Source organism: Cynocephalus volans, chromosome X, assembly GCF_027409185.1.
Source record: "Cynocephalus volans isolate mCynVol1 chromosome X, mCynVol1.pri, whole genome shotgun sequence".
Lineage (NCBI taxonomy): Eukaryota > Metazoa > Chordata > Mammalia > Dermoptera > Cynocephalidae > Cynocephalus > Cynocephalus volans.
This window is the reverse complement of record NC_084478.1, coordinates 43,211,840-43,238,711: the sequence shown is the minus strand read 5'-3', so window position 1 is coordinate 43,238,711 and position 26,872 is coordinate 43,211,840. Positions and strand designations below refer to the sequence as shown.

Genomic DNA, 26,872 nt, shown 5'->3' with positions numbered 1-26,872 from the left:
TTTCTAGGAGAAATGGCTCATATGTTCAGTTTGACTTTTATGATTCTATTTATTACAAACTTTAGCCATAAATTATTTTTTATTTATATTAGAGATAAACTCATAGAGCTTTCCTTTCTTCCATGACAGCAGATACAAGATGCAGTATTTTGTTTGTTTTTTTTTTTTTTTTTTTTTTAAGATGCAGTATTTTGAACAGATCTCATCTGCCCTAGACTGTTCATATTCATTGTTTATATTAAGAATATATGCTTTTTTCAAAATATTATTTTTAAAAGTAATAAAATGGTTATTTTTAAACAACAGAAAGATAAAAATTCCAATTAAGGGGCTATGACTAAACCTGAATTGAAAAGTAAACCAAATTACATTTTATTATCATTCTTTTAGGTAACAGAAAGAAAGCAACAGTTGGAGAAATGCTTAAAGTTGTCCCGTAAGATGCGAAAGGAAATGAATGTCTTGACAGAATGGCTGGCAGCTACAGATATGGAATTGACCAAAAGATCAGCAGTTGAAGGAATGCCTAGTAATTTGGATTCTGAAGTTGCCTGGGGAAAGGTAAAACCTATATCACTGAAGGTTGTTTTAAATATAAATGAAAACAGTAATATGATTTTATGAGCAAGTATTAATGTGCAACAATAAGGAAATTATAAATATTATCTTGCTTCATTTTTACTTTCCTCAAAAACTTATCAGTAGTTTAACTGTATATTTTTGGATCATGATAAACCTTTAGCAAGAGTTTCCAGAAAGCTTACATAGAATTTGGTAGGTTATGAAAAAATCCTCTAATAATGCATGCATTATTAGTCAGAAAGTAGGTCCAGGCATGAGGCTCTAGCTTGCCTAAGGTCGGACTGCCCACCTGGACCCTACAACCATGAAGAGAGCAAGAACACAGAGACCGAGAACGGTTGGACTGCGTAGGATTTGCAAGATCAGCAGCCCAAGGTCACAATTAGAATGTCAAGGGGTCTGTGCTATCATTTTCATCACCAAAGGGTACAGGACCTCCTTTCATTCTCAACTGGTAAAAGCTTGCCCTTTCTCTGACAACCGATCAGACATTTATTGCTGGCTAAAATTTAAGGTCAAGGCACTCATAGCTTAATATACTTTTTACAGTTGACTCATTACCAGATTACATGAAAGTGTTTTGATATAAAGGAAACAATTGATATTAATAACGTGTTTTCACCTCAGGTTTGTGAAGGCATCAAACCATTTAGAAAAAACATAAATAAATCATTGCACACCCTACCCCCTTGAGGACTTCTTAATTAAAAAACATTTGCCTGTATTAACTAGCTGTTTAGGAGATCTATGCTTTATTTTTAATTGAACGTGGCATCAGATTATCCAAAATTGGGAAACTTTAAATGCATTCTGTAAGAACTTACAATCATATAATGAGATGAAAACTGAAAACTTTTTCTTTATGTAGATTCAGAGGACAAGTAGTAGTAAAATTTTGTTGCATAAAAAATTTTAAATAAATAGTAGTGAATGAAATTCTTTTTCTTCCCATTGAGAATAGATTTTGTGTTGCAGATAAGATATTGAATTACCATTAGTTCAGTATCATATATGGTGGGAAACTATTATAGTAAGGAGGATACAGAGGGTATAGGTTAAAAATTACATTGAAAAAAATTTTTTAAATTGCATTGGCCTTATTTTTTTCCTTATTATTCAAATATATTAAATTTCTATTTGATCATTTTGATTGAAGTAACAAAAATTATATGATTAGGGATAGGCTGGGCTACCCTAAGAAATAAGCCAAAAAATACAGTGGTTCAAAGAAGATAGAGGTTTATTTCTCTCTAATGTAAGGTAGGTAGTTCAGGGTAAGGGAGGTAGCTTTGCTTCATAAGATCCTCCCAAGACTTAGGTCCTTTACATTTCATTTTTCTGCAGACTTCTGTGTATTTGCACTCCCAAGGTAAAACTTGATCACCAGTGCCACACCTTAATTTCAGCCCATAAGAGGGGAGAAAATGAAATGGAGGACAACCAGTTCTCTCTTAAAGATGTATTATGAGAGCTTCATGCATTATTTCTGCTCCTATACCTGGTCACAGGGCTATATCTAGCTGCCAGGGAGGGTGACAAAATATAGTCTCTAGCTGGAGGCTCATGTATGCTGCAGAAATGATCTTGTGCTAAAATGAATAAAGGCAGGATGCATTATGGGGGACAATTATCAGTCTTGGCCAGAGTAGTGTTGCTTGAGCTTTTTACATCATTTAGATAAAGGAAGAAAAATGCCTGCATGACATATATTTCTCTTTATTAAATACACATGACCCATTCATGGCATTTCTTACATAAGTAACCATAAACAAACAAAAAAATTATGATCTATTAAAATACAGAATATAGTAAAGCATGCATGGGTCAAGTGGTGGTGCATGTAGGGGATTCATGAAAATAATCTTGACTTCATTTTCAGTCATTTCCCACCCACACCTTAACCCACGATAATACCTTTGGTTGCTTATTTCCAATTGAGTGGCTATATAAGTTTGCTAGGGCTGCCAAAACAAAGTACCACAGACTGGATAGCTTAAACAACAGAAATGTGTTTTCTCAGTTCTGAAAGCTGGAAGTCCAAGATTGAGGTGTCAGCAGGGTTGTTTTCTTCTGAGGCCTCTTTCCTTGGCTTGTCAATGGCCATCTTGTACTTTCGCATGATCTTCCTTCTGTATATGTTTGTGTCCCAAATCCTCTTCTTATAAGGAAACCAAGCATATTGGATTAGGGACCACCTTAATTATCTCATTTTAACATAATTACCTGTTAAAAGCCCTATCTTCAAATATATCACATTCTGAGGTACTGGCAGTTAGGACTTCATATGAATTTGGGGGTTATACAATTCAGGCCATAACAACAGAGTAGCTCTATAAACATAACGTGAAATGCTATCATAATGGTGCATAAAGGAGTAGAGCTAGATATGAATGTAATTTGAAAAAAAATCTGACTACAATTTACAAGTGACTTAGGAGAAACTTTAAAAGTATGCTGCATACAAACTCTACATTCCAGAGTACAAATAGAACTCATTGATTGTGTTACCTAAGGAGGTGTTTTGGCATTAGCCTCACCGTAAAATCATTTAAATATCATAAGATAATCAACAAGGCTTTTACATTGTCATTGTCATATAGAAGTCTTGAGTCGTCTGGAGATGTGTCCGCTTATTGACTCTGTCTGGAAAGTATTTTTCCTAAAACCGAGAAACAATGCTAATTTGAGATCCAATAGGAAAAAAGTTTAGAAAACTGGTGTTTTTTTATTTATAGAATAAAGATAATTTATTACTTTTTCTGGATCTTTTGAAACTCTAAGCTTTTAATGATATACAATAAGATCCCTTAGTAGTCAAATGAAAAATATACACAATTACATTTAAATTACATAATTTTTTTGTACGAATTTATTTGGAAGGTGCTCAAAATTTTTTTTTTAAAAGCAATCATATAATGAAAAGGTGTGTCCTATATATATCTAAAGCAGTCACACTTATAATAAATTCTAATAATTGAACCTAAAAAAATCAAATCGTAGGCATGATACCCATGGCTTCTTAGGACATTCTCACCTAACATGCTTTTTCAGTAGATGGAGAATTTGATTCAAGCCATAAGTCTCATCTGTTGCTTGAAAGGATAAATTCAGATTTTTTAAAGATAAATTCAGCATTTATTTAAATTCAATATATTAATTGTATTTGCCAATCATTCCAAGTATTTTTGACTGGAGAAAATTTGAATATATAGTCTTAATTTATTTTAAAATTGTTTCATTAATTTCTACAGCACTTGTTTAAATTCTGTTGATCCAAGGGCATTATATTTATTTATATATGTAAATATTTTAACATCTGGATAAACATATTTTTACACGTAAAAATTATAGTTACCCATGAAGTGATTATTTTTGACCTTTCGTTTATCCAAGCAAAGCATAATATCAAGTATATTGACTACAATTAAATACTTGCAGCTTTGCGCCGAGCCCGTGGCGCACTTGGGAGAGTGCGGCGCTGGGAGCGCAGTGACGCTTCCGCCGCGGGTTCGGATCCTATATAGGAATTGCCGGTGCACTCACTGGCTGAGTACCGGTCACAAAAAAGACAAAAAAAAAAAAAAAAAAAATTTGCAGTTTTATTTTATAGTATTTCGATTATATTTATTATACATAAAATTCCAGAAAAAATATTTAGGGTGGGTTAAAGAGATACATATGACACAACTGGAAAAACCTAAATAAATTGGAAAACAAAGGAAAAGAAAAATTTTAGTAAGAAAATAATAAAAATCTTTGCACAGAAATATGTCCATAATATCCCATGGATGATGGAATGGGCAAGAAGGAATAAAGCCACATATTTGGCACAAAGCTTCCTAGCAGACAAAACTAAGTAAGCCAACATATTTATGAAACTCAAAGTGTCCAAATTATCAAAACAATCATTAATTTTTACCTTTACTAGTAATCTCATAACTTTTTCAGGCATTTAGATCTAGAAAAAAAAAATGGAGCAGTCATGAATGAGATCTCACCCTTATTTATATTCTTATAACAAACATTTAAAAAAGGATTATGTTGCCAGTTTTTTCTATCAACAAAAACATAGTGCCAAAGTGCCATTCAGGAAAAGTGATTCTGTGAGAGGGAAAAATATTGAACCACAAACCTACTCTACAGGCATTATTTTAAGACTTCTGGATTCTCTGAAGAAGTAGATAATCATGTAACCTTCTGTGAATATGTTTTCCTACAACTCAGCTTTTAAGTATACTTAGGCGTCAGAGAGTTGAAGGTTCTCTTCTCTGCATATAGAAAAAAAAAAGAAAATCTCAAATGTATCTTTCCTCTGAAAAGAATCCAGGTTGTTACAACTAATAACACATTTGTGTACTCTTCCATTATATCAAAGTGGAAAGCAGTACTTTATTTTCATGTTTATGGCATAACAATAAAAGGCTTCAATAGCCAAAATATTTACCAGCACAGAGTGTTGTGTCTGAACCAGTCATGAAGAAATAAGCTATTGAAGCCTTTTAGTGCCAAGCATAACCAAAGAAAGAAAAACTTACCATGAACAATTCAGAAGTACATTGACTTCTCTAAAAAGCTGTATTCAATCTCAGTAAATAGATTAATTTGAACACAGTCAGGCTATTACTTTGGCAATAAAACCTACTGAAAATAAAGCTCAGTAACACTCTCTTAATTTATGATGATATTCAAATGATGAACTGAGAATGTTTTATAGAAGGCATGAAATATCAAGTGTTGAGAGTGATAAAAGTTAATACAGTGGTCAATAATGATAATGCTGAATCTAAACATATTAGGGGTTTTTTTAGCAGTAATGTTAAAAAACTAGAATGTGCTTTTCAAGATCAAAACTAGCAAAGGGTTTGTGAGTAATTCTCCAATTGGAGAATCAGAAGAGTCACCTTTAAAAACAATGTATATTTTGCTAATCTATAATAATATAGATTTTACTAAGTCTTTATATGACAGAAAAGTTTTACAGTTTTGATTTTTAACCTGCCGTGTTATATCAGGGGAGAAATTTCCTGTTTTAAATTAGAAAAGTATTGGGACCTTTAAAGTTCAGTTCATTTTGTTTGTTTGTTTTCTTTTGTTTTGCTTTGTTCTTGCATTATGAAGCTGAGGAAAATAAATATGACATTGAAATTAAAATCTAGTCTTTCATGGTCTTGCTTCTTCACATCATGGATGCTATATGTCAAAATCCCTCTCACTGTGGTCAAACCAGGCTCTTCTACAAGGATCTACCACATTTGAGTGTTTGTGAGGGGAAAAAACAACTCAATTCTACAATACTCAATTTCACATTTTACCTTTTTACCCTCACTGTGGGTAGGTCCCAGATGACCCAGGGTTTATAATATAATCTATATTGGTGACCACCAACATACCCATGAGTCCTTGATGTTTTCTCATATGCTACTAGATTTTATTCAGAGATTAATGTATTTTTCATCAAGTATCTGTAGAGCAATGGTGCATGTACAAACAGTTCTCCAGTACCACCGAAAGTCTAAATGAGATTCCAACAGAACCACCAACACAATGGTCATTTAGGTCTACCATAAAATACACAGAAAAACAAGATGAGATAACCATCCTCATATTACCAACAGTTAAGTCAGCACCACGCACCTTCAGAGAGATGCTACTAGCATTGAGGTGAATTACTTTCAACTTCTAAGGAAACCAAATAGAGATTGAAAGGAACAGTTTCTTGTCATACTTCCCAGGGAGATCAGCTGTGTTCTTCCTGAATCTGACATAGGCCGAGGGGGCAGTTCACCATTCCTCTTCTAATGCTGTCCCCTTATAAAAGGCAGGGGGAAGTTGCCTAAAACCTTGAAGGGTATATTATAAAATCCAAGCTTCTTAAAAAATATAGTAAAATTGGAAACATTTTAAATAATGCAGTGTGATATTATTTATACAAATTTTAAAATAGGTAAAAAGATATGCATTATTTAGTAATACATATACAGTAAAAATTCACGTGAATTAATAAAAACTGCATACAGAACAGGAATTATCTCTGTGAAGAAAGAGAAGAAAATAGTATTGGATATGCACAGAAAATTTAAATGATATTTGTAATATTTTTATTCCTTAAGATGGGTTATAGATACAGAAGAAATGATTATATTCTGTATACTTTCTGGGGGAGTAAGATAATATATAGGAACATAAGAAAATAAAATATACAAAAAAAGAAAAATTATTGGAATTTTTACTTTTGGAAATCTCTCTAGCCAGGTTCTGTGACATAAATCTTAGTAATTAATAAACACCTACCTGTTGGAAATTATTGGTTCCAAACGAATATAGCCACTGTTGCTTTAACTAAGCTTCAGCCAAAGATGCTCTTGCTGATTAAACAGCAAGACAGGATCCTAGCAGATCAATTTCACCTAAACCAGTGAAGAGCTTTGTCCTTCCAGGTTTTAGAGAGGATGTGTCTGTTGGTTTCTGGACTTCATTAACTCTAGTCCCTGGTGAAAACAGTCAGGGAAATGAATGGTACAAACTGAGAATCAGGAATTTCCATCAGAAGGAAGCCAAAGGAAGCATGTGAGTGATCAGTTTGTGTGATAGCAGTGCAGGTTCCACTGTCCTTAGGACGCTTCTATTCAGAGGGAATCAGTATCAGAGAGGAAAGGTCTGGATGTGGTAACAATGTCAGAACATGAGGTTCTCTAAAACTGATCCTATTTCCTTTATTGGAAGCAACTAAAACATGCAAAAATCCCAATACATCTTTCTCTGTTTATCGATCACTTTCTTAGAGTGACTAGGACTACAAGTACAACAGACATTCACATATTCTAAATATTTGGCAATCATGTGGGTCGAGGCTCCATAATGTGAGAACTGATGTTACTATGGGAACCATTAAAAGAGCCAACCGAGTAGGGACCATCCCAATTTTAGCCAACTTCTGAGCTTTCTAGTAAGAGAGAATGCTTAAAAGACTCATTCACCAAAAGGAAGATAAATCAAACTAGAGTCAAATGAACCAGAGAAGAGATTGGGCAAACTATAGCTGGTGGGCCTAATTCATTCTGCTCTCTGTTTTTGTGCAACCCTCAGGCTAAGAATGGGTTTTACATATTGAAATGATTGGAAACATCAAAAGAAGAACAACATTTCATGATGCAAAAATTATATGAAACTCAAATGTCAGCATTTATAAATAACATTTTACTGGAATGTAGCCAGTTCTATTGTTTACTTATTGTCTGTGAAGGTTTTGTGCTACAACAGCAGATTTCAGTAGCTGTGAAAGAGACTGCATGGCCCACGCAGCCTAAGACAATTACTATGTGGCTATTTGCAGAAAAAGTGAACTAGAGGAAAGCTAATGTAAAAACAGTGGCGTAAGCCTGACCCTGGACTTTGGCCATGTCTTCTTCATGAATGGGTATCAGGAGTTTGGCATTGCTAGAATACTTTTGATAGGACAGGAGTGTTCTAGAAGTGGTCTTTCTAAATATAGTCATTCAGCTACATTTTCCTCCTGCTCAAAATTCAGTAGTCACACATTCAAAACCACAGATGCTACAATATATAATCCTTCTATAAGGTACTGGGCGGTGCATGACACAATTTCAGATGTTTAAAGGTGCCATCTACTTGGAGAGAACTATATACCCGAGAATATCTTGGGTATCCCACCTCAGAATCTTAGTGATTCCACAAAAGAAAGAATGGGAGAACTTCTAGAAGTAGCTAGGATGGGGGCAGTGTTGATTAACTGAAAGGACAGCTGCAGATGAGAAAACTGTCCTGTTTGCTCTTACTCTGTGACCAGGTTACCAGACTTCAGTTACAGAAAAAATAATAATAACAAACTTAAAGAGTAGAGCCAATTGTTAGAAACGTAGAGGGAAAAATTTTTTAAATTAAAATAATAGGAGGTAGACATTTTAAAATAATAAGAGAACTGAGATAAAAGTTTGATAAAGGAAATTAAAAAGTTAAACTATTAGTGCTAATTCGAAATTTCTAACGCCAAACAGCTCTTTCACTGTGTTTTTAAATTCAAACAGTCTGCTTCCATAAGTGTAGTATCAAAGGGGGCAAAATTAATATTAACATTTTGGAAGAATAGATCACTTTTAGGCACGTGTTTTGACAATAGAGATGCCATGAGGGAGCCGTAACTGTGACATTTGTTACCCCATAAATGATCAGACATTTTTCCTTTCATTCCTCACAACTCTTTGCTAATGGAGTTTGCCGGACTGAGGTCAGAAACACTGATCTGTATACACTAGAGACAACGGAAGGAAATGGTAAGGCTAGCTAGGGGAGATTATTAGCACCTGAAGAGTTTAAGTACCAGTACTGCACAAGATCCTTGAGCTGTCATGATAACCCCTACTCTCCTGGACTATCACATAAGAAATATCAGTTCACTTGAAAAGAGGAAAAGAAAAGTGTTTGTTTTGTTCACTCGTGTTTCCCATATACATAGCATAGTGTCTGACACATAAGTACATGCTCATTAAATATCTGATCAAAACATAAACTGCAATTCAAGTGATAAAAATTAAATTTAATGTAAAAGCACTCCTTGAGAAAAGAGAAAAATGCTGATATACATTTACAATTATGCACATTTTAGAACAAATAGAAACATGAACAATCATCTAATCAAATGCTCCCATTTTATAGATGAGGAAATAGCAAAACCCTCTGATTTCAGTAGCTTTTTCTACTATACCAAATTGTTGTTAGAAATCTTATTTTCTAGCAAATTTATGATAATATAACTCTGAAATCATAATAATCCCCTTATTATCGACAATAAGAATAAGAAAGATGGCTAAATTTTAATGCAGAAAATGCAAGTCCACATTGAAATAATAACGTAAAAAGCCATGTGTACTTATCACCTATTATAGTCTGTAGTCTAATTACACTGGTCTGATTTTAGATTTCAAATACTGTTTCTTTTTTTTTTTAATTGGTTATAATTATTTATGGGTACAATGCTGTTTGTCACTGCTAGTGCCCAAGATCTATTTCCTAATGTCTTAAAATCACTCTGATTAGTTGGATATAAGTACACCAATTCTGAATGTCCCATTACTGGCCAAAAATGTTTAGCATATGAATTGAGCATGAAAATGTAACCATAGGAAAGTAAATATTTATATGATTAAATAGTTTATTTCTCTGATGACCATTATGTTTGGAAAAATACAAGCTTCAGCAAAGTTTAATCTATATGATTTTCTGGTTTAATCACTAACAGATTTTGTGTATTCCTAACTTAGTTTAATTCATCAAAACTTTCAAGTCACTTAAAAAATTCACCTCTATTAAACCCTTTTAATATCTGTTGTGTCGTCTAAAAACCAAAATGGACAAATATGATTCCTTGGAAAATATTTTTTGGTCCTATAATAAACCTATCAGCTATTTTGAAAAGTTCACATCTGCCATTGTTCATAAATTGACCGATTGATTTTATTAACAATAGTTTTAATATATCTAGAGTTGCCTGAGAGAATCACTCACACACACAATGTTGAATTTAATTCAGGGTGTTAAATAATGCAAAATAATTGATGTCTAAATAGCCACTTATGTAATTTATTGTGCTTTTCACATTTATTTCAGGCACAAATTTTATAATATTCAACTTTAGGGAAAGCAATTATTAGTTTCTTCATTGCCCTTCTGCTGTCACTTCACTCCTGAAATTTAATGACCATTATCCAATAAAACCTCATGACAGAATGTGTCTTTCTATTTGCCAGTGGTTCTCAACATTGGCTGCATGTTGAAGTCACCTGAGAGGGAAACCTGAAAAGCGTACCAGTGCCAGGGGCCCACCCCAAGAGATTCTGATTTAATTGGTCTGAGCATAACCAGTGATTGTAATGTTCAGCAAAATTGAGAACCACTGGATAATGGGATACAAGTTTCATGACTTTCAAGCAGTCTGATGAGATCTACATTCAGTTCAGTTAGCCATGTCTTGTACTTGTTTTTTAGAACAATCAGCTTTCACACTTTAAAGAGAACTGGTCTCTGGTCCTAGATTATCTAAATAATTGCCTCAACTCATCGCTCCTTTTAGTTGTAAAAGCATGAGAACTATTACTTATTTCTAAAGTCTGTTACACTATCATTCCCATGAAAAATTACATATCTTTTTTTAAAGAGAGCACAGTAATTGATCTGTGAAGTGAAATAACACTAGCAGATCATTAACTTGGTACAATGAATGCGTCAAGCAGCTGTTACTCAGAAAATAGAACATCTGTTAAATGCCATTGGAATCACTATTCACTGTCATTGTATTTATAGCTATAATTTCTGTTCTGCACATACTGCTTTCATGATTTTTTTATTTAATAGACAATACATTATTAATAAAAAGTCAGTATGCATTGCTATAAAATCCACTGCTTAATGTTTTATGTTCTTCTTGAATTTATCATTATATTATTCCATCACATTAGCCTAATAGTAAAATATGTTCTAAACCTCTAGCCATGATAGACTAATGTAGGAGCCTGAAAAAGCAATTAATATCATATTTCATCATGTTTAAGACATATTAAGCTGTACGATGCACCATTGATTTGCTCACAGCTGTTGAGTATCAAAAAGAAATTACTACTACTTCAAAGGTAAATACAAATTTTGTGTTTCATCTCAATTTCTGATACCTTAAAATTTGACAAACGCACACCTTAGCATTGGGGTAATATGATAGTTTGTTAATTTTTTCCTCCCCAAAATATATTGTGTAGCTAAAAGTTGAAGTGACTCTTTCCCATTCCCAATGACCAGAAATGATATAATCTTGTAGACTAAGTGCAGAATTCACTTGGGTAGGGGGACATTTTAAGATACCTTTTATGAGTGTGTTAGTTAACCCTTCATACATAATAAAGGAAATAAGGACAAGAGCTAGAATAAATGGGAATTCAGTGGTGTTCTCTTAAAGGGAAGAATATATAACGAAATGGTGTTAAGACACACATTGGACTAAATGTGTGGCCAAGTGAAGATAGAATCTATAGGACAGGAGTCACCTAGGAGATTAAAAATAAAAAAGAGGGGGTGGGAATAATAGAAGATCAGACAGAGAAGTTATTCTAAGAATATAAGCTTCTGGGAAATTCCAAGAGAAATTATGGAAGGAACTGGAAAATTTGTGAAAATAAGAAGTGGATCGGAGAGAGGGTCAAACCCAAGAGAGATATGTTTCTCTACCCCTGGAGGAAACTATCAATGAATGTGTTCCTATGGAACCAAATAATTATTCCAAACTTTTTACAGTTTTACCTATAAATAAAATTTAAGAAAATGTTTTCATCATGAGATGGTATGATCAGCAGAGACCAACAGAGCGGGTTTTCCCATCCTGCTTCTGAATCAGTGAAGTGAATTGATAAACTGATTGCTAAATCCTTAACATAATATGCCATTTAAAATTTTTGCAACCAATTTAACTCATAGATAAGGGAAATGAATCAGAATGTATATACCATCCTTCCCATGAACATAGGGTGTATCTTTGCTGAACAAAATTGACCAACTTTGTCCATTCTTTTATCATAAGGAAAATTGGAGAAACACTTAAAAATTGTTATGGCTAGTTGCTGGAGAGCAAATTTGTTTATTTGAAATCATAGAAGTTAGTGGTAAGTATTTAGACTCTTCTGGAGCTAACAAATGTTACAAATTAAATATATGGTAAAGAAAACTATGTTAGATTTTTGTGGTAATTTATATTTAAGTTGAGTTTTATTTGTGTCTAACATTTTTCCTATGTCATAAAAACCTTAGTGCCAAGTATAGAGTTCACATTCAGCTGCTCTTAAATCTCTTGAAAGTGGACTTATGACCAAGTCATAGGTCAAAATAAAACTGGGTGTACACAATTTTGCTTTTTCTTCAATCTTAAAATCAACTCTACAAGCTGTCACATTACTGCACGATTGAAAGAACTAAAGGGCCTGAGATAACTTAGTCAATTTAGTCATTAAATATAAACTTGCTACTTCAGAAGGGTAAACTTTTCAGAACCCTCTCCATTCCTCACCCCTCAAGACAGGAGAGGAAGGCATGCGTGCTGAGGATTGGATGCTTTTAATGAGGAAGAAGTGCCATGTATGTTCAGTTTGTCTCCCCATCTCACCAATCTCATAAATAACTCTAGCTCCCTTAGAGAGGAATAAGTAAGGCTATAAAGAGAATGGCTAAAGCAATACCTCTAGCTTAGTTCCCTATATATCTGCAGGGGCAGAGTTCTTCCGTGATGGGAAACTGTTAGAACAAGAGAAAATGGTTCCTCAACAACCTCATAAAATGTATGTTTTCAGTTTTCAATAAGTACTCCATATTCCTTTTTTGTTGGCCTTTGATTCTAACCTTCATACCTTCTAATCATTTTGTACTTCGTTGTTAGTCATTCCAAATCATTCAACTCTTTATGGTAAACTACAACTTCAAGTGTCCCCTTTCCCTTGAAACCATTTATGTTTATCATAGGCATGGCTCATCTTTTTCTAAAAAAATATGTTTTTTCTACTATGATGTCAAACTATTTTATTGCATTTCAGCTTCTCTCTGAGCTGCACTGTAGAGACATTTAGAACAGGGTATGTAAAGATTACCTCTTTCCTTATCTCTGGCAGTGAATAGCACAGGACAGAGTGGATATGAGGCACCTGATGTACATTGACTAATTGGAATTAAAATAAGACCTTCTGAAAACAAAATCAGCATATTGTTTGAAGTCTAAGATGTTGTTATTTCTTAAGTCATACGTTTGATTAAAGACACTTTTGAGGGGAAAAATCCATTAAATGAACACAGCATTTTTTCTAACCAAAAATAGCATGTACACAAATTACTAAATTCCAAATTATTCTTGAATACCACATATAAAGGTTTAACTGTAGGTCTCTTTTTTACAGAGTGCAAGTTTTCCCATAAATCACTTTTGACCTTAAGAGCTTATGAACCACCACGATGATCACTGCTTTTTTCAAACACATGTTCATGATGGTGATAACTCTTAACATCTTTGAATTTTATCTTATAATTTTGAGGAACCTAGAAAGATATTAGAAATTAGTCCACTTTCCCTACTTCATTGCTTCTGTTAACTGAATGAAATATGACTTGATATTAAACATTTTCTCTTGAAAATCAGTCAGAGGATTTTGGCAGATGATTGATGCATAATAGTTGTGACCCAGGAACTATTTGCAATACTATGCCCTAAGTTCAAAATTTCTCTGATCTCTGAAGTTTGGAAATTTCTATTGCCTTTAATCATGTTGCCTGGCATGTAAGAAAAAAAGACTTGGTACACAGTAAATTTTTATATCAATGAGAAAACATATTGTTTTCTTTACAAAGACATTTTAAAAGATAATTAGTGATCCCAATATAAATTGATTCAACTTTGTGAGGTGTCACCTTTGCAAATAAATCAACTGGAATGACAATCCATCAGTCTGGAATATAGGAAGTAGAGAATGCTCATTTGCATACGTATTTTCTATATCTTTGACAAACTCATTCTCAAATATGAGTTATTGAATGACAGGTACTTTGCTTCTCTGTCATTTTACCCACAGTGCCTAGAACAATAGTCATATATGTAAAGGTTGTATACTATACAAGGGTGCAGACAATGGATTAAAATAACTGAAATCTAGTTCATGTCTACTCACAAGTCAAGTTCCAGAGGGACTGTGTCCACCCAAAAGAGGCGTTTCTCATAATTTTCCAAAAGACATTGTTGAATCACATATGATGCTGCTATAATATTGACAGGAATCTAGCAGGAGCTTAATAACCACTTATTTTTGATATATGAACAAATTGCTCTTATGAATTGCTATGCTCACCCATGTGCAACAAATAACACCTACATTACAAATAACTCTCTGCATGGTAGCTGATAAGTTCATTTGGTATTAATTACCTTAATTGCATTTATTTTTGCATGGAGAAAGAAAAACACGAATGCAAAAAAAATCTTAGAATTGAAGAAACAGTGATTCATTCTGGTATAGAAATTTTTTCATACAATCTGTTCAGCTCATTTATTACCTGTACTTATTTGATGTCAAAGACCAAAAAAAAAACAAAACAAAACAAAAAAAAAACAGAACAAACAAAACATCCACTCAGTGATTTTGTGATTTTGAATTTTGAATTGACCAGGACTTGATGGTGGGGAGGAAAGACTGCCACAAGGATTATTTAGGTAAATTATAAAAATAGAAATGACACACTGAGAGCATTTAAGAGTGAGAAGAGGTATAGGCTGGCCTCACAGAGACTACCTCCCTCTTTTACATGGACCACCTCTGTCGCTCTCTGTGCATATATTTAATTTGATTCTTTGCAGATGAGCTTCCTCTACTTTCTTGATATTGCAGCTCCTCAGTAATTTTGTCTTGCTTTGGCTTTGGCTTTCTGTGATGAAGACATCAGCCTCATTTGCAAATAGCTTTTCAGCTCGTGTGCCAATCACGGTCGCTGTATCTCTCAGTTAACCTTCTTGGGAAAGGATCTGTTAAGCTCTGGCTCACCTCCCTGTGAATGTCCAACAGCTGGGTGTGTAGACAGGCAAGGGAGGAACCGGGGTGGTCACATGGTCAGCCATGCTATGTCCCAAGGAAGAGGCTGTAGGAAGAGCAGTCAGTGAACATTTGCACTGGGATCAGTTTTTCCAACAACTGTTGACATATTTTCTCATATTAAATAAAGCTGTTTTCATGTTTTGTACCTCAAGTCTTAGGAAATGGTGCTTTTTTAAGGAATGTTAATCTACAGTATGTGGATAGAATTGAGGTCTATGAACTTGGACTGGAAAAACAATCACATCTTTATTTTCATTCACCTATAGCTATAATTATGCATTGTTTTCAATTATAAGTGTAATCCACAAAGCCCAGGAATAGCAGTACTTGTCACTTTGTCACTAATAGAAATGACGGATAATTTTATATCATGTTTCAGTCATTGCATATACATAAAAATACTAGTTAGGCTCATCACCACTTTGAAATTATCGTAGTTAAAAATCTGATACTAGATCCTGTTAGTTAACATGTTAGGAAAGAAATCATATATTACTATATCACAAAATTTTAAAAAAATGTTTTGTGTATTGTATTTCAGTGTAATTGGTTTCATTTGAAATCCTGTGAATTTTATTTCATGCTTTTAAAAGCATTATTATGTGAAAGGGTTCTTAAGCTTCATCACATACCAAAGAGGCCCATGGCACCAAAAGGCTGAAAATTCCTGCCATACAAATATAATCACACCATACTTCCTGAATTTTCTAAAAGCAGTTCCTTATTTGTGAATGGGTTTTGAAATGTCTGCCTTTTGCCACTACATGTACAAATTAAGTAAATCTAAATATATTTAGTTAGATAATGTATATGTTTATCTAATAAATATGTATAATCATGAGTAAATAAGAAATTAATCATGTTTATATATAAATATATGTTCATATATACTCAATCATGAAACTGCAGTGTATATGGTATGAGTTTTATGGTTCATAAATACATGGTTGTAGATTTAAACTTTTGCAAATCTTACCATAATAACCATACATGCAGCTATATCACAAGCATTAAATCTTAAGGCTATGATACATTACTTGAAGCTCAATGCTTTTCTATTCACAGGCTACTCAGAAGGAGATTGAGAAACAGAAAGTTCACCTGAAGAGTGTCACAGAGCTGGGAGAGGCCCTGAAAATGGTTTTGGGCAAGAAGGAGACCTTGGTGGAAGACAAGCTCAGTCTTCTGACTAGTAACTGGATAGCTGTCACTTCCCGAGCAGAAGAGTGGTTAAACCTTTTGCTGGTAAGAAAAGAGGCCGGAAGCTTTTTCACCTCTCTCTGTCATGAGACAAAATATACTTATGTTATTTTAATTTTCTGTAATAATATTTGTGTTTGAAAATTCCTCATCTACACATATATTCTTGCTGTTAATTCAGTATCCATAACTATATTTTAATATATTTTCTCTGTTTTTGCTGTATTCTATATGGAGATCTCACTTAAGTGTAATTTGAATGACACTATATTATTTTCATTTTAAAATTTTAGAAAGTAGGACAAATTCTTTAAGAATATTTTCTAACCAATAATGTCATGGTATGTCTCTGTGCAATTAAGGAATATCAGAAACACATGGAAAGCTTTGACCAGAATGTGGATCACATCACAAAGTGGATCACTCAGGCTGACATACTTTTGGATGAATCTGAGAAAAAGAAACCCCAGCAAAAAGAAGACATTCTTAAGGTAGCAAATAAAATATTACGAAAAGTAATTTTCAAACTGCACAACAGTTATGTCAATCATCTTTGTCCCAGAAGATACCAAAGACTCTTTGAGTGAAAAACTCTTTCTTCATTCCTTCTTTTCTCCCTCCCTCCTTCCCTCCCTTTCTCCCTTCCTTCTTTCCTTCCTTCATTCTTTCCTCCTTTGAATGGGAATTAATGACTTTGAAGAGTTTTGTAATCTTGATATCTGTCCAAATCCACCTCTCATCTAATTACACCCAATTTAAACTCTGCTCAGAAAGGAATTACAGGATTTAATTTGGTATTGTATAGCAAAGACTTGCCTGTTTTAATAGTAGTACTGCATTCTTGTATCTAACACAAACACCAGTTTTTCCTCATCATTCATTCAGCCCATCTGAGTAAACATCTGAAATCTAATCATCTGGATATCTTGCCTATGTGATATCCAAATCTTAGTAATTAGTCATAATGCTGGAGTTATATAAAGCTGATTTTTTTTTATTTTGAACTACATGTAAAGTAAACATGGATTCAAGTTCTCTCTTTTTGTATTGAAGCTAATTATTAAAACATCCTAAGTCTTCTTTCTCAAAGGCAACTTAATCTCTCCTTTGAAAAAATGGTTCCTGTAAAAGAATGTGAGAGGTATAATGTGAAAATGTATCTTATTGACACTACATTATTTCTATTTGATGACATCTTTCTCAATTAAATAGGAATAATTAAATTTTAACAAATCTTATTTAAATTAGTGATTCCTTATTTTGTTTTGCAAAAATTTTTGATAGTATTTATTTGACTAATGGTTTACTATTTAAAGAACACTCAAAAATCACAGTTTCTACCTATACAATGTATTCTTTTTCTTTTTATGCCATTAATATTTTCCATAGATTACAATTTATTTTTGATGAAAAACTGTAAATGCATTTCAGGCTATCACCAAAATATATTTTCCCTATTGTCTGAACTGTATTTTGATGTGGATCTCTATTGTGCTCTGCATTTTCCATTGATGTGTAGTCAGGGATGTCACCTTATGGTGAAATTCTTTCAAGGTCTTTGGAATGATAGGAACTGAGTTATCTAACTTACAGATTCAGTGAACCCTTGGGTCATGCAGAACATTCCTCAATATCTATGTATGTGACACAGAATCGATATCCATTAAAAATTTTTTTTTTTTTTTTTTGGTGACACTCAATATAATAAAGAGGAACTTATAAGTATCAGGAAGGAATAGAAAAATATTCTTCATCTAACTTTTCTTCTGAGCACATATTTAGGTTCTTCCACAGTTATTAAATTCAGTAAAGATAGATAAAATAAGACTAAATCTAAGATATTATGATGTAGACGACGTAGAGAAAAGTCAGGAAAACATCTCTGTCTTTAGACTAAACAAACACAATAAATAGACATGCATCAAATTCAATTAATGACATTGACCTCTTTTTCTGGGATCACACACATTCTTGCTCTAGTCCTATTTTAAGGAAGTTGTCTTCCTTCCTTGCTATTCTTCTGCATGTTCTCTCTCTCTCTCTCTCTCTCTCTCTCTCTCTCTCTCTCTCTCCCCTCCCCCTCCCCCCTTTCTCCCCTCTCTCTCCTCTCTTCTCTTTCTCCCCCCTCCACTTCCATTAATTACTAACTTTAAGCCCTGTCTCTTGCTCACGGAATATAGCGTTTAAAGGCTGAAATGAATGATATGCGCCCAAAGGTGGACTCCATGCGTGACCAAGCAGCAAACTTGATGGCAAACCGCGGCAACCACTGCAGGAAAGTAATAGAGCCCAAAATCTCAGAGCTCAATCATCGGTTTGCAGCCATTTCTCACAGAATTAAGACTGGAAAGGTAGGAAGATCTACTCCAAGGTGGAAACTAGTGCTAAATGATCTCTTACGAAGGTTTCGCAGAGCTCTGAAGGGGGCAAGAAACCCCCACAGCAAGGTTTTCAAAAGGAAAATGAAGGCCAAAATGTATTTAAGGAAATTTTACCACTGACTATCATAGAGATAAATATTTTGCATGCACTCTCTCTCTCACTCTTTCTCTCTCTCTTTCGGTCATTTTTTTTTTCCTGCCAGAGCAACTCTAGAACTTCATTCTGCACTGGTTTACATATGTACTTTCAAGTGTCAACCAAAAGCAAAGTAACAAATAGCATGCTGCAGGCCGAAAGGAAAAAATAAAATTAAAAAAGCACAAAATACATCCATCTAAAGAAAACGCTACTGATATATTTTGCAAAATATAATATTGCTTGTGTATAATGTAGACCAAATATCCAAAATGAGGCCTTGTACATCTTTTGCATGACCTAGGATGTTTGTACCTTTTTAGTGGTTGTGCATGTGTGTGTGTGTATTTAACTTGGTCTTGCTAATTGAGGACACTTACTTTGACAAAATCCATTTGGCTATAACGAAATGCTCGAGCCATGAAAACAAATGATTGCAAAGCTTGTATAGCCTAATATTTTATGATTTTATATACCTATTTATATTTATTGTATGTAATGAAGAATGGGGATATGGAACTTTTTCATGATAACCTTTATATTTATGTAACATTTAATGAAAACAAAATATTACCTAATAACTAATATGCCAAAATATATAAACATAGTACTATAGAATTTTGACTCTGTGAGGAAGATTTGAAATGAAAGGAATTACCCCAAATTTATATAATGTAATTTGACACATTTTTCAACATAAATGGTATGATTTCAAATATAAAAATGTAGTATATAAAATAAATATGTGTATTAGGTATATAGATGATTACTAGAAATAATTTTATTTGAGAAAAAATGTTATTGAAATATTTGTGATAAAATGCAATGCAATGCGTCAGGTAAGTATTGATTTCGAGAAAAAATAGAGGAATGCATTCAAAAATTATTTTGATGAATGTGGACACACAATAGTATAATCATTTCACAATTCCTACACTTTCTAAGGCATTAAAATGTATCATCATGTTTTACATAATAGTACAAATTAAAAGTAGTTTTCAAAATATATTAAATGCAATCTGATGAATTCTAAATAGTTTATGCACATGAAGCATAGTTACCCTTCAGAACTCTCATTTCTGAACCAAAAAGTTGCTAGCTTACCTTAATTCATTGCTACTTATTTGTAATAGTTAACTTCTTAGTGATCCTCGTATGTATATATAGTTTTTCAGTAAGTCATTATTACTTGAAAAAAAAATCTGATAGGCCTGGAATTTTATTTTCAGAATATATTCTTGTTTTGTTTTGTTTTGTTTTTCTTTTTTTAAGAATTTACTCTGCTATTTAAAAAGACAATTGCTTTTACTTCTGGAGAGATCAATGGCTTATGTAATACCTAAACAACCAAAGGAGGCTTATTTCAATAATCTAAAAAATGCTACCACTTCATTACTAAGTTTTATATTCTCCTATGTATGTATGTATTTTTGTAAATACATATACATGCATTTTTAATAAATCGCTAAGCTATAGAATATTTAAGAGAAAACAGAGTATTATTAAGATACATTATGTTACAAGATTGTGACGCAAAGATATGAAAAATGGGTATAATTCATCCTCTACCATAGAAGAGACAGACTTGGTCGAGACAAATGTGTGGTCAAGACAATTTTGTGAGATTTTGTTCTACATTTTGCACGAATTTGTGAGGATACATCCAGAACTCATGCATCAAGTGAGCCACTGGATGCGCTTCTTTTATTTTCCCTACCAGAACAAGGCATAAGACATTTTAAGTCATGTTTCTAATTGCATAATAATTGACAGAACAATCACATTTTTACTTTTCAAATATTCCTTTTTCTCTAAATTAGTAAAGAAAACTGGGTGCAATAGTTACCCCATTTGGGGGCTCTGAGGAGATAATTACACTCTATCATGATGAAACCAAAAAAGGAGATAATGCATGTCTGACAATTTTCTCAATTATTTATCATATTAAATAATGCTATCAAGCTTCCATTGTGCTAAAGAGTATACAAAGATACAAGGACATAAAGATACTTGCTTAATAAATATCTGCTTACAAACACAAAAATAAATACATATTGCAATCGTAAAATATGTTTGAAACTGGTACATCTTCATGGGGATGTTCAACTAATAGTGAGATAATCTCAGCAGAGAGAACAGTGGACTTAGAAATCTGAATTCTGGGCCTAACTTGGTGAGTAATAGGCAGAACATGTGATTTCTCTGCATATTCATTTCAGTGTTTGTAAGATAAGGGAGTTAACCTATATCAGTAGTTTTTAAAAGAAAAACTACTCCCCAACCTCCCCCCAGAAGGGTTGTTATTGAAAGTGTAATGAATAAAATGTAAAATAATGTATTTACTAGATAGGGGTGGGATTGTTGCTATTTTATCTTTCTTCTTCCTAGAATGAGTGCAGGAGATAGAAGTTATGTCCATAGGATATGATGTTAAGTTTCTGTGTTAGATTAGTTCAGAATTCCCTGATAGTTCTAAAATTTGGCAGTTCAGTAATCTTCTGTTGATACAATACGGACTTTAAGATATTCAATGGCTTGTGTGTGTGTTTGCTTGTGGAGTAGGGGAATTCTGGAAATGCTGGAAGTCTTAGAGTTGGCCTTTGATCTCAAAATGAGCTACCTTATAGTAGAGTTTATGCAGGGTAAGATTAGGTTGGAATGTGACTTTTCTATGGTTGAGTCTGTGGCTAGGTTTCATGGAGGAGAATAATTTAAGGAAAATCTATGGGGATAAAATAAACAAAGAAGCAAAAGTAGGTTTGTCCTGAATCTGGTGGATCATAGAGTCAGTGTAAGAACTAATTCCAGGATAACCTTTCAAAGGTCAACTAGGTAGGGCAATTGAATAAAGCAAAAGCTTATTTTGAAAACTCACTGACATCTCCTTGATTTACTATTTGGTGAAGAATACAAAGTTGGGTGCTCCCATGTGTCCTGCAAGGACTGTGCATTACAAGATATGCCAAAACCCAGAAAGCAATATGCATTGCAATGTTTGGTTCGAATTGGCTGAGGACTTGTCCATAAAGATGCAGCTTTCTGTAGTGGCAATTTTAGCCTTCAGTGAGGAGTGTTATGGTGAGAAGAAAAAGTTTTTAACTTCAAGCTACAAAAATTCTTTTGAGTATTAGCTGAGCACATTACTATTTATGTGATCTTGAATACGCCCCTTTACCTCTAAGAGCTCATTTTCATCTGCAAAATTAATAAGATGATGCCTGTCTTATTTGAACCTCAAGATTGTAGTTAGGGACAATGACGTAAGGTATGTAAACACATACATTTAAAAAATCTATTAATTAGTTTACAGATCTAAACTGGTAAAAAATCATTAATTTCAATAATTATTCCATCTTCATATATATATTAGACTCGAATGGCCACATTTTGAAAGTTGAGACAAGAATTGATAGGAAAAAGGAAATGGAAGCATAGCTGATTTCTTCTAGTCTCTGAATGCACTGGAGTCAAGAAATCATGTCTTTGCTATTTCCATGGCAAGAACAAGCTTTACAGATAATAAAGTGGACCAATCTAAGAAGTATGAGGAAGTTCTGCTTACCCCCAATACAACCCTTAAAACCATGAAATGCTACCACTTCCCATTTTATTTAGGTCACCCAAGAGTATACAATGGCTTTAAGAAAGTTTAATCTTTCCTAATCTGTGTAATATCAGTCTGATAAAATGGCAGTTTTAATGGGGAGGATCAGAGTTATAAAAATGAATCAGAGATAATTTTAGAACTCTGAATAAAGTTGATGGCATCAATGAGGAGAGACACCATGTCCCAACTCTCTTTGCCTTAGGGCCTGTGAACATAGTGGCATGTCTAGGGGTGAGTGATAGTAACAGGAAAAGGAGATGAAAGCATAGAAAATGTAATGAGAAGGCAGAAATGAACTGACTACTTAATCCTATTGCTTATGGTACCACTACCCCTCTCCGTCCTCTCAGAAGCCAAATTGTAGAAGAGGAGTCAGCAATTTGTGACAGATGATAGTTGAGGTGGATCTTCGAGGACGAGTTGGGAAGGAAGAGTTGGGAAAAGGGAGAAATCTGGATGAACTCTCATCAATCGTATACTATTTTCAGATCACAATGTTTGGTACTGTGGGACTTCTATTACTAGGTAAGATGTGATGGATTCAAAGAGCTTGCTGTTTAATGGAGGAGTATGCTATGATCATGGATACTGGGATACTCACTCGTGCATGATAAGTGAATTTAGCAGCCACTCCAGCAATACAGAAAAGGTAATTATTCAGGATACACTTATTAAAAAGTATGCAATGGAGGTTTAGTTCAGTTTGCTTGTGGAATAGAGGGCAGGGAGCATGAAGCTTAGTTGTGAATGGTAAAACTGTTAACAGGATGCTTAGACACAGTATGAAGAGATCATGAGAACCAGATTAATAGTTTATGCTTAATGCAGTAGGCAATGAGGAGTTCTTGACTTTTTGTTGTTGTTGTTGTTTTCATGCACTATTGAAAGATTAGTCTAGTGGTCGTTATGAGGAGAATTCAAATGAATAATGACAGGAAGTGGGGTATTCTGTTAGGAGGTCATCACAATGGTCTAGATGAAAGACAGTGATGCCTCAAATAAAGGAGTAAGTATGGGAATGGAAATAACGTGTCAGTCTAAAGCAGTGACTCTCAACTTTTTGTATGCTCTTGGAGGAATTGTTAAAACACAGAGTGCTGGGCCCTACACTCAGAGATTCTGACTCAGTAGGTCTTGGGTGGAGCCCACAAATTTGCATTTCCAACAAGTTTTCATTTGATATTGTTGTTAATGGTTCAGGGACCACACTTTGAGAACCACTGGTCCAGAGACATTAAGAACTAGCCTAAAGTTAAATTATTACATATGAGAGACAAGAATGTGATGAACTCAAAAATGACTTGGGACTGAAGATTGAGTGAGTGGGAAAGTGTGCAAATAAATTTCAATAATAAAACATACATTGAGATATATTTTTCATGTTGTAATAGTTTTTAAAGTATTTTGACAAAGCAGACTTTACTAGCTATGTCCTATTAATATGGGCAATTATTTTGCTTTGTTACAAAATAGTATAAAATTTATACACATAATTTGCCTAGTTAGACTGGGTTTTCTTCTAGAGATTTAGGAATACTTCACTTTTCTAAGGAGCTAAAATGTTAAATTATTGGCCCTGAAATTGATACTAACCAAAATAAAAAGTGATCTTATTTTCTCTCTGTCTTTAATCCTTTACTAAGACTTATGTGTTATAGGATATATGTCCCATATGTTCTTTAATTTCTATAGGGGTCTTGAAAATTGCTACTACAATTCATGTAGCAGTTTCTATATAAATGTAATGCAACTGTAATACGAGATTTGGATGATCTGACATCATGTATTTAAATATTCATTATTTGATTGCTGTAATAATTATAAAGTGTCAATTTTTTGACCCCCAGTGTCAACAAATGTAAAAGTAATCATTCTTTAGATCAGAGACTTTCAGATGTATAGGGGGTGATGAAAAAGACAACAAGTTTTTCATATAATCTAGAATAGTAAAAAAGAAAAAAAATGGTTGGGTCTAATCTATCTTAAAATGTGGTTTTATATGTGAAAGCTAATTGAACAGTAGTTTAACAGTAGTTGAACAGATATGTTGGAAAAACCAGTGGGAAGTAAATGATGCATCTTATAAATGTGATATAGAATGCCAAATTAAGATTTATTGGATTTGAAAATTTTAATTAAAACCTTACTTCCTGTAATCAACTTTATCAGTACAAATACATTGATCTTTTTTCTTATTTGCAGTCTTTTTTTTTGTTATGTTCTAACTGGTGGTAACCTTCTCTGACATAAAAGAACACAGTCCATTAATTGGTACAGTTATTCTTGATATATAAATATCCCTTGTTAGTAAAATTTTCTACAAAGAAATTTTTAAAAGCATAGATGAACACTTAGGTAAATATTGCATGATTTGTAGAACATTAAATATTTACAGCAAATATCCTCAGATATTAGTAACAGATTATTACCCAAGCTACCAATTTTATTTCACTGAAATAAATAAGAAATAAATGAATGTTTCAAGAATTCCTATGCCCAAACATTTTTTTTTCTTTCCTTTAATTGACTATCTGTGTAACAAGGTTAATTCCACTGGAACATTGATAATAAATCTCTTTAGTAATCACGTAAAATGTTTTCAAAGTAAATGTGTAATTGAGTTTGCTGAGCAGTATCATTTGATGGAACTAACTGAGTCTTATTCGCATGACATTTGAAATGACTAAAGCTATTTGGTGATTCCTGGTTGTCGTCCTATAAAATGGAAAATTATTCCCCTTATCAGTGTCAGCAGATGCAAAAGTAATTGCTTGTGGAACCAGAGACTTTCAGATATTTATAGGGGACTATGAGAGAGCCAGTTATTGCCCAACTTCTCACAATTAGATCGGCTGGTTAGAAAATATTAGCTCCCAGTCCATTGCTTTGTCCATGCCAACATGCTGACTCTCAGCATAGTTCACCTCCATTTATGCCAGTAAATATTTATTTTTGGTCTATTAAGTGTTACTATAAAAATATCCAACTTCACTTCAAATACAGTGATTTTACTGCGTTTCATATTAAAAACCAGAAAGGATTGAACAAAATTATGGAAGGGAGTTAAAAGGAGGAAGGAATGGAAGGAGCGAGGGAGAAATGATAAAGGAAAAAAGAAAGAAAATTAAATACATCGAAAAGAAGTTAAAAATACAAAATTGTCAAAACTGTTATGTTTCTGCTCTTAATTTATGAGCGTCTCTCCCATTCCCATATATTTAAAGTCAAATCCTTTCTTCTTTCTCATTTGCTACTATTAAACTCATGTAATCATGAAACAGAGAAATAACCCAAAGTATACTTAAACAGTGGGATAATTCTTCACCCACCAATATGTCGACCAATCAATATACTTTGTATACAATTCTGCAATGTGTAACCATAAAATTAATCTCATCAAGATCAGTAGGGATGTACTGTGTAATATCCTCCAATTAGCCTCACCAATTGGCTACATTTTTACAATTTTTTCACTAAATGATCAAAGGTAAATTAGCACTTTACCTAATATCAAAAGAATGCAACCAATGAAATGTCACTATTCTGAGTCAATTTGTTTAATTTAAAAAAATCTATATTTTTTGTGATTTGCTTTAATAAGTTTAAAATAAGAGAATAAATATGTCCATTAGCCACTTTATTTGATCACCTTTGTTCTAGCATAGATGTATTTTTTCAGTACTCTATCTTTGTAAATTTTCTTTCTTCTACAGATAGAATGATTTGAAATAACTCTTCATATCATATCAGTAGTCTGTCTTTTCTGTGTTACAGGATGTTACTGGTCCATGGGACATTATTCATTTTGGTTTCCATTCCTTATTCCTACCTTATTTTTCTGTATTAATATTGTAATGATAAATACATTTTTAAGGCTGCAGAATGGAAAGAGGAGACTAATTGAGTTAAAGCTATTTTAAACCAGCCTGTAGCACTTGGATTATTTATTTTCAATTTAGATTTTAGTATTGCTTGAAGATAGAGGTAATTTATCATGATTCCTGAGATTCCATATTCCAGATTAACAAATGTTTATTTTGCTGTCTGTGTAAACACAGTCATTATTATGCTACTGTATCTATGCACGCTAAAGTAATATTTAACCAAAAGAAAGCTTACATTTTACAATTGATAAAGTGTATCTGAGCATGAATGCTTTCAATTTACAATGAATCAGTTTGTAATTGATTTTGCTTTTCTTCAGCCTGTTATTCTTTGTTAACTTGTTATATAAGTTACCTTTAATGCCAAAACTTCAACAAAGCCTTAAATTTCATTAATCCTTCAGTCATCCAACAAAGCACAATTAATAGTTGTGAAGCAATTTGAAAAAAAAACATTA

General features: G+C 33.2%; 1 protein-coding gene across 2 annotated transcripts in view; it reads left to right on the top strand.

Moving 5' to 3' along the window:
- Positions 1-26,872, top strand: part of DMD (dystrophin) — a 2,107,999-nt gene that overhangs the window by 837,692 nt on the left and 1,243,435 nt on the right. For both annotated transcript variants that reach the window (XM_063083086.1, XM_063083084.1), the window contains exons 34-37: positions 391-561; positions 16,272-16,451; positions 16,769-16,897; positions 18,587-18,757. In XM_063083086.1, the coding sequence (XP_062939156.1) occupies positions 391-561; positions 16,272-16,451; positions 16,769-16,897; positions 18,587-18,757 (651 nt within the window). The remainder of the gene's footprint in view (positions 1-390; positions 562-16,271; positions 16,452-16,768; positions 16,898-18,586; positions 18,758-26,872) is intronic.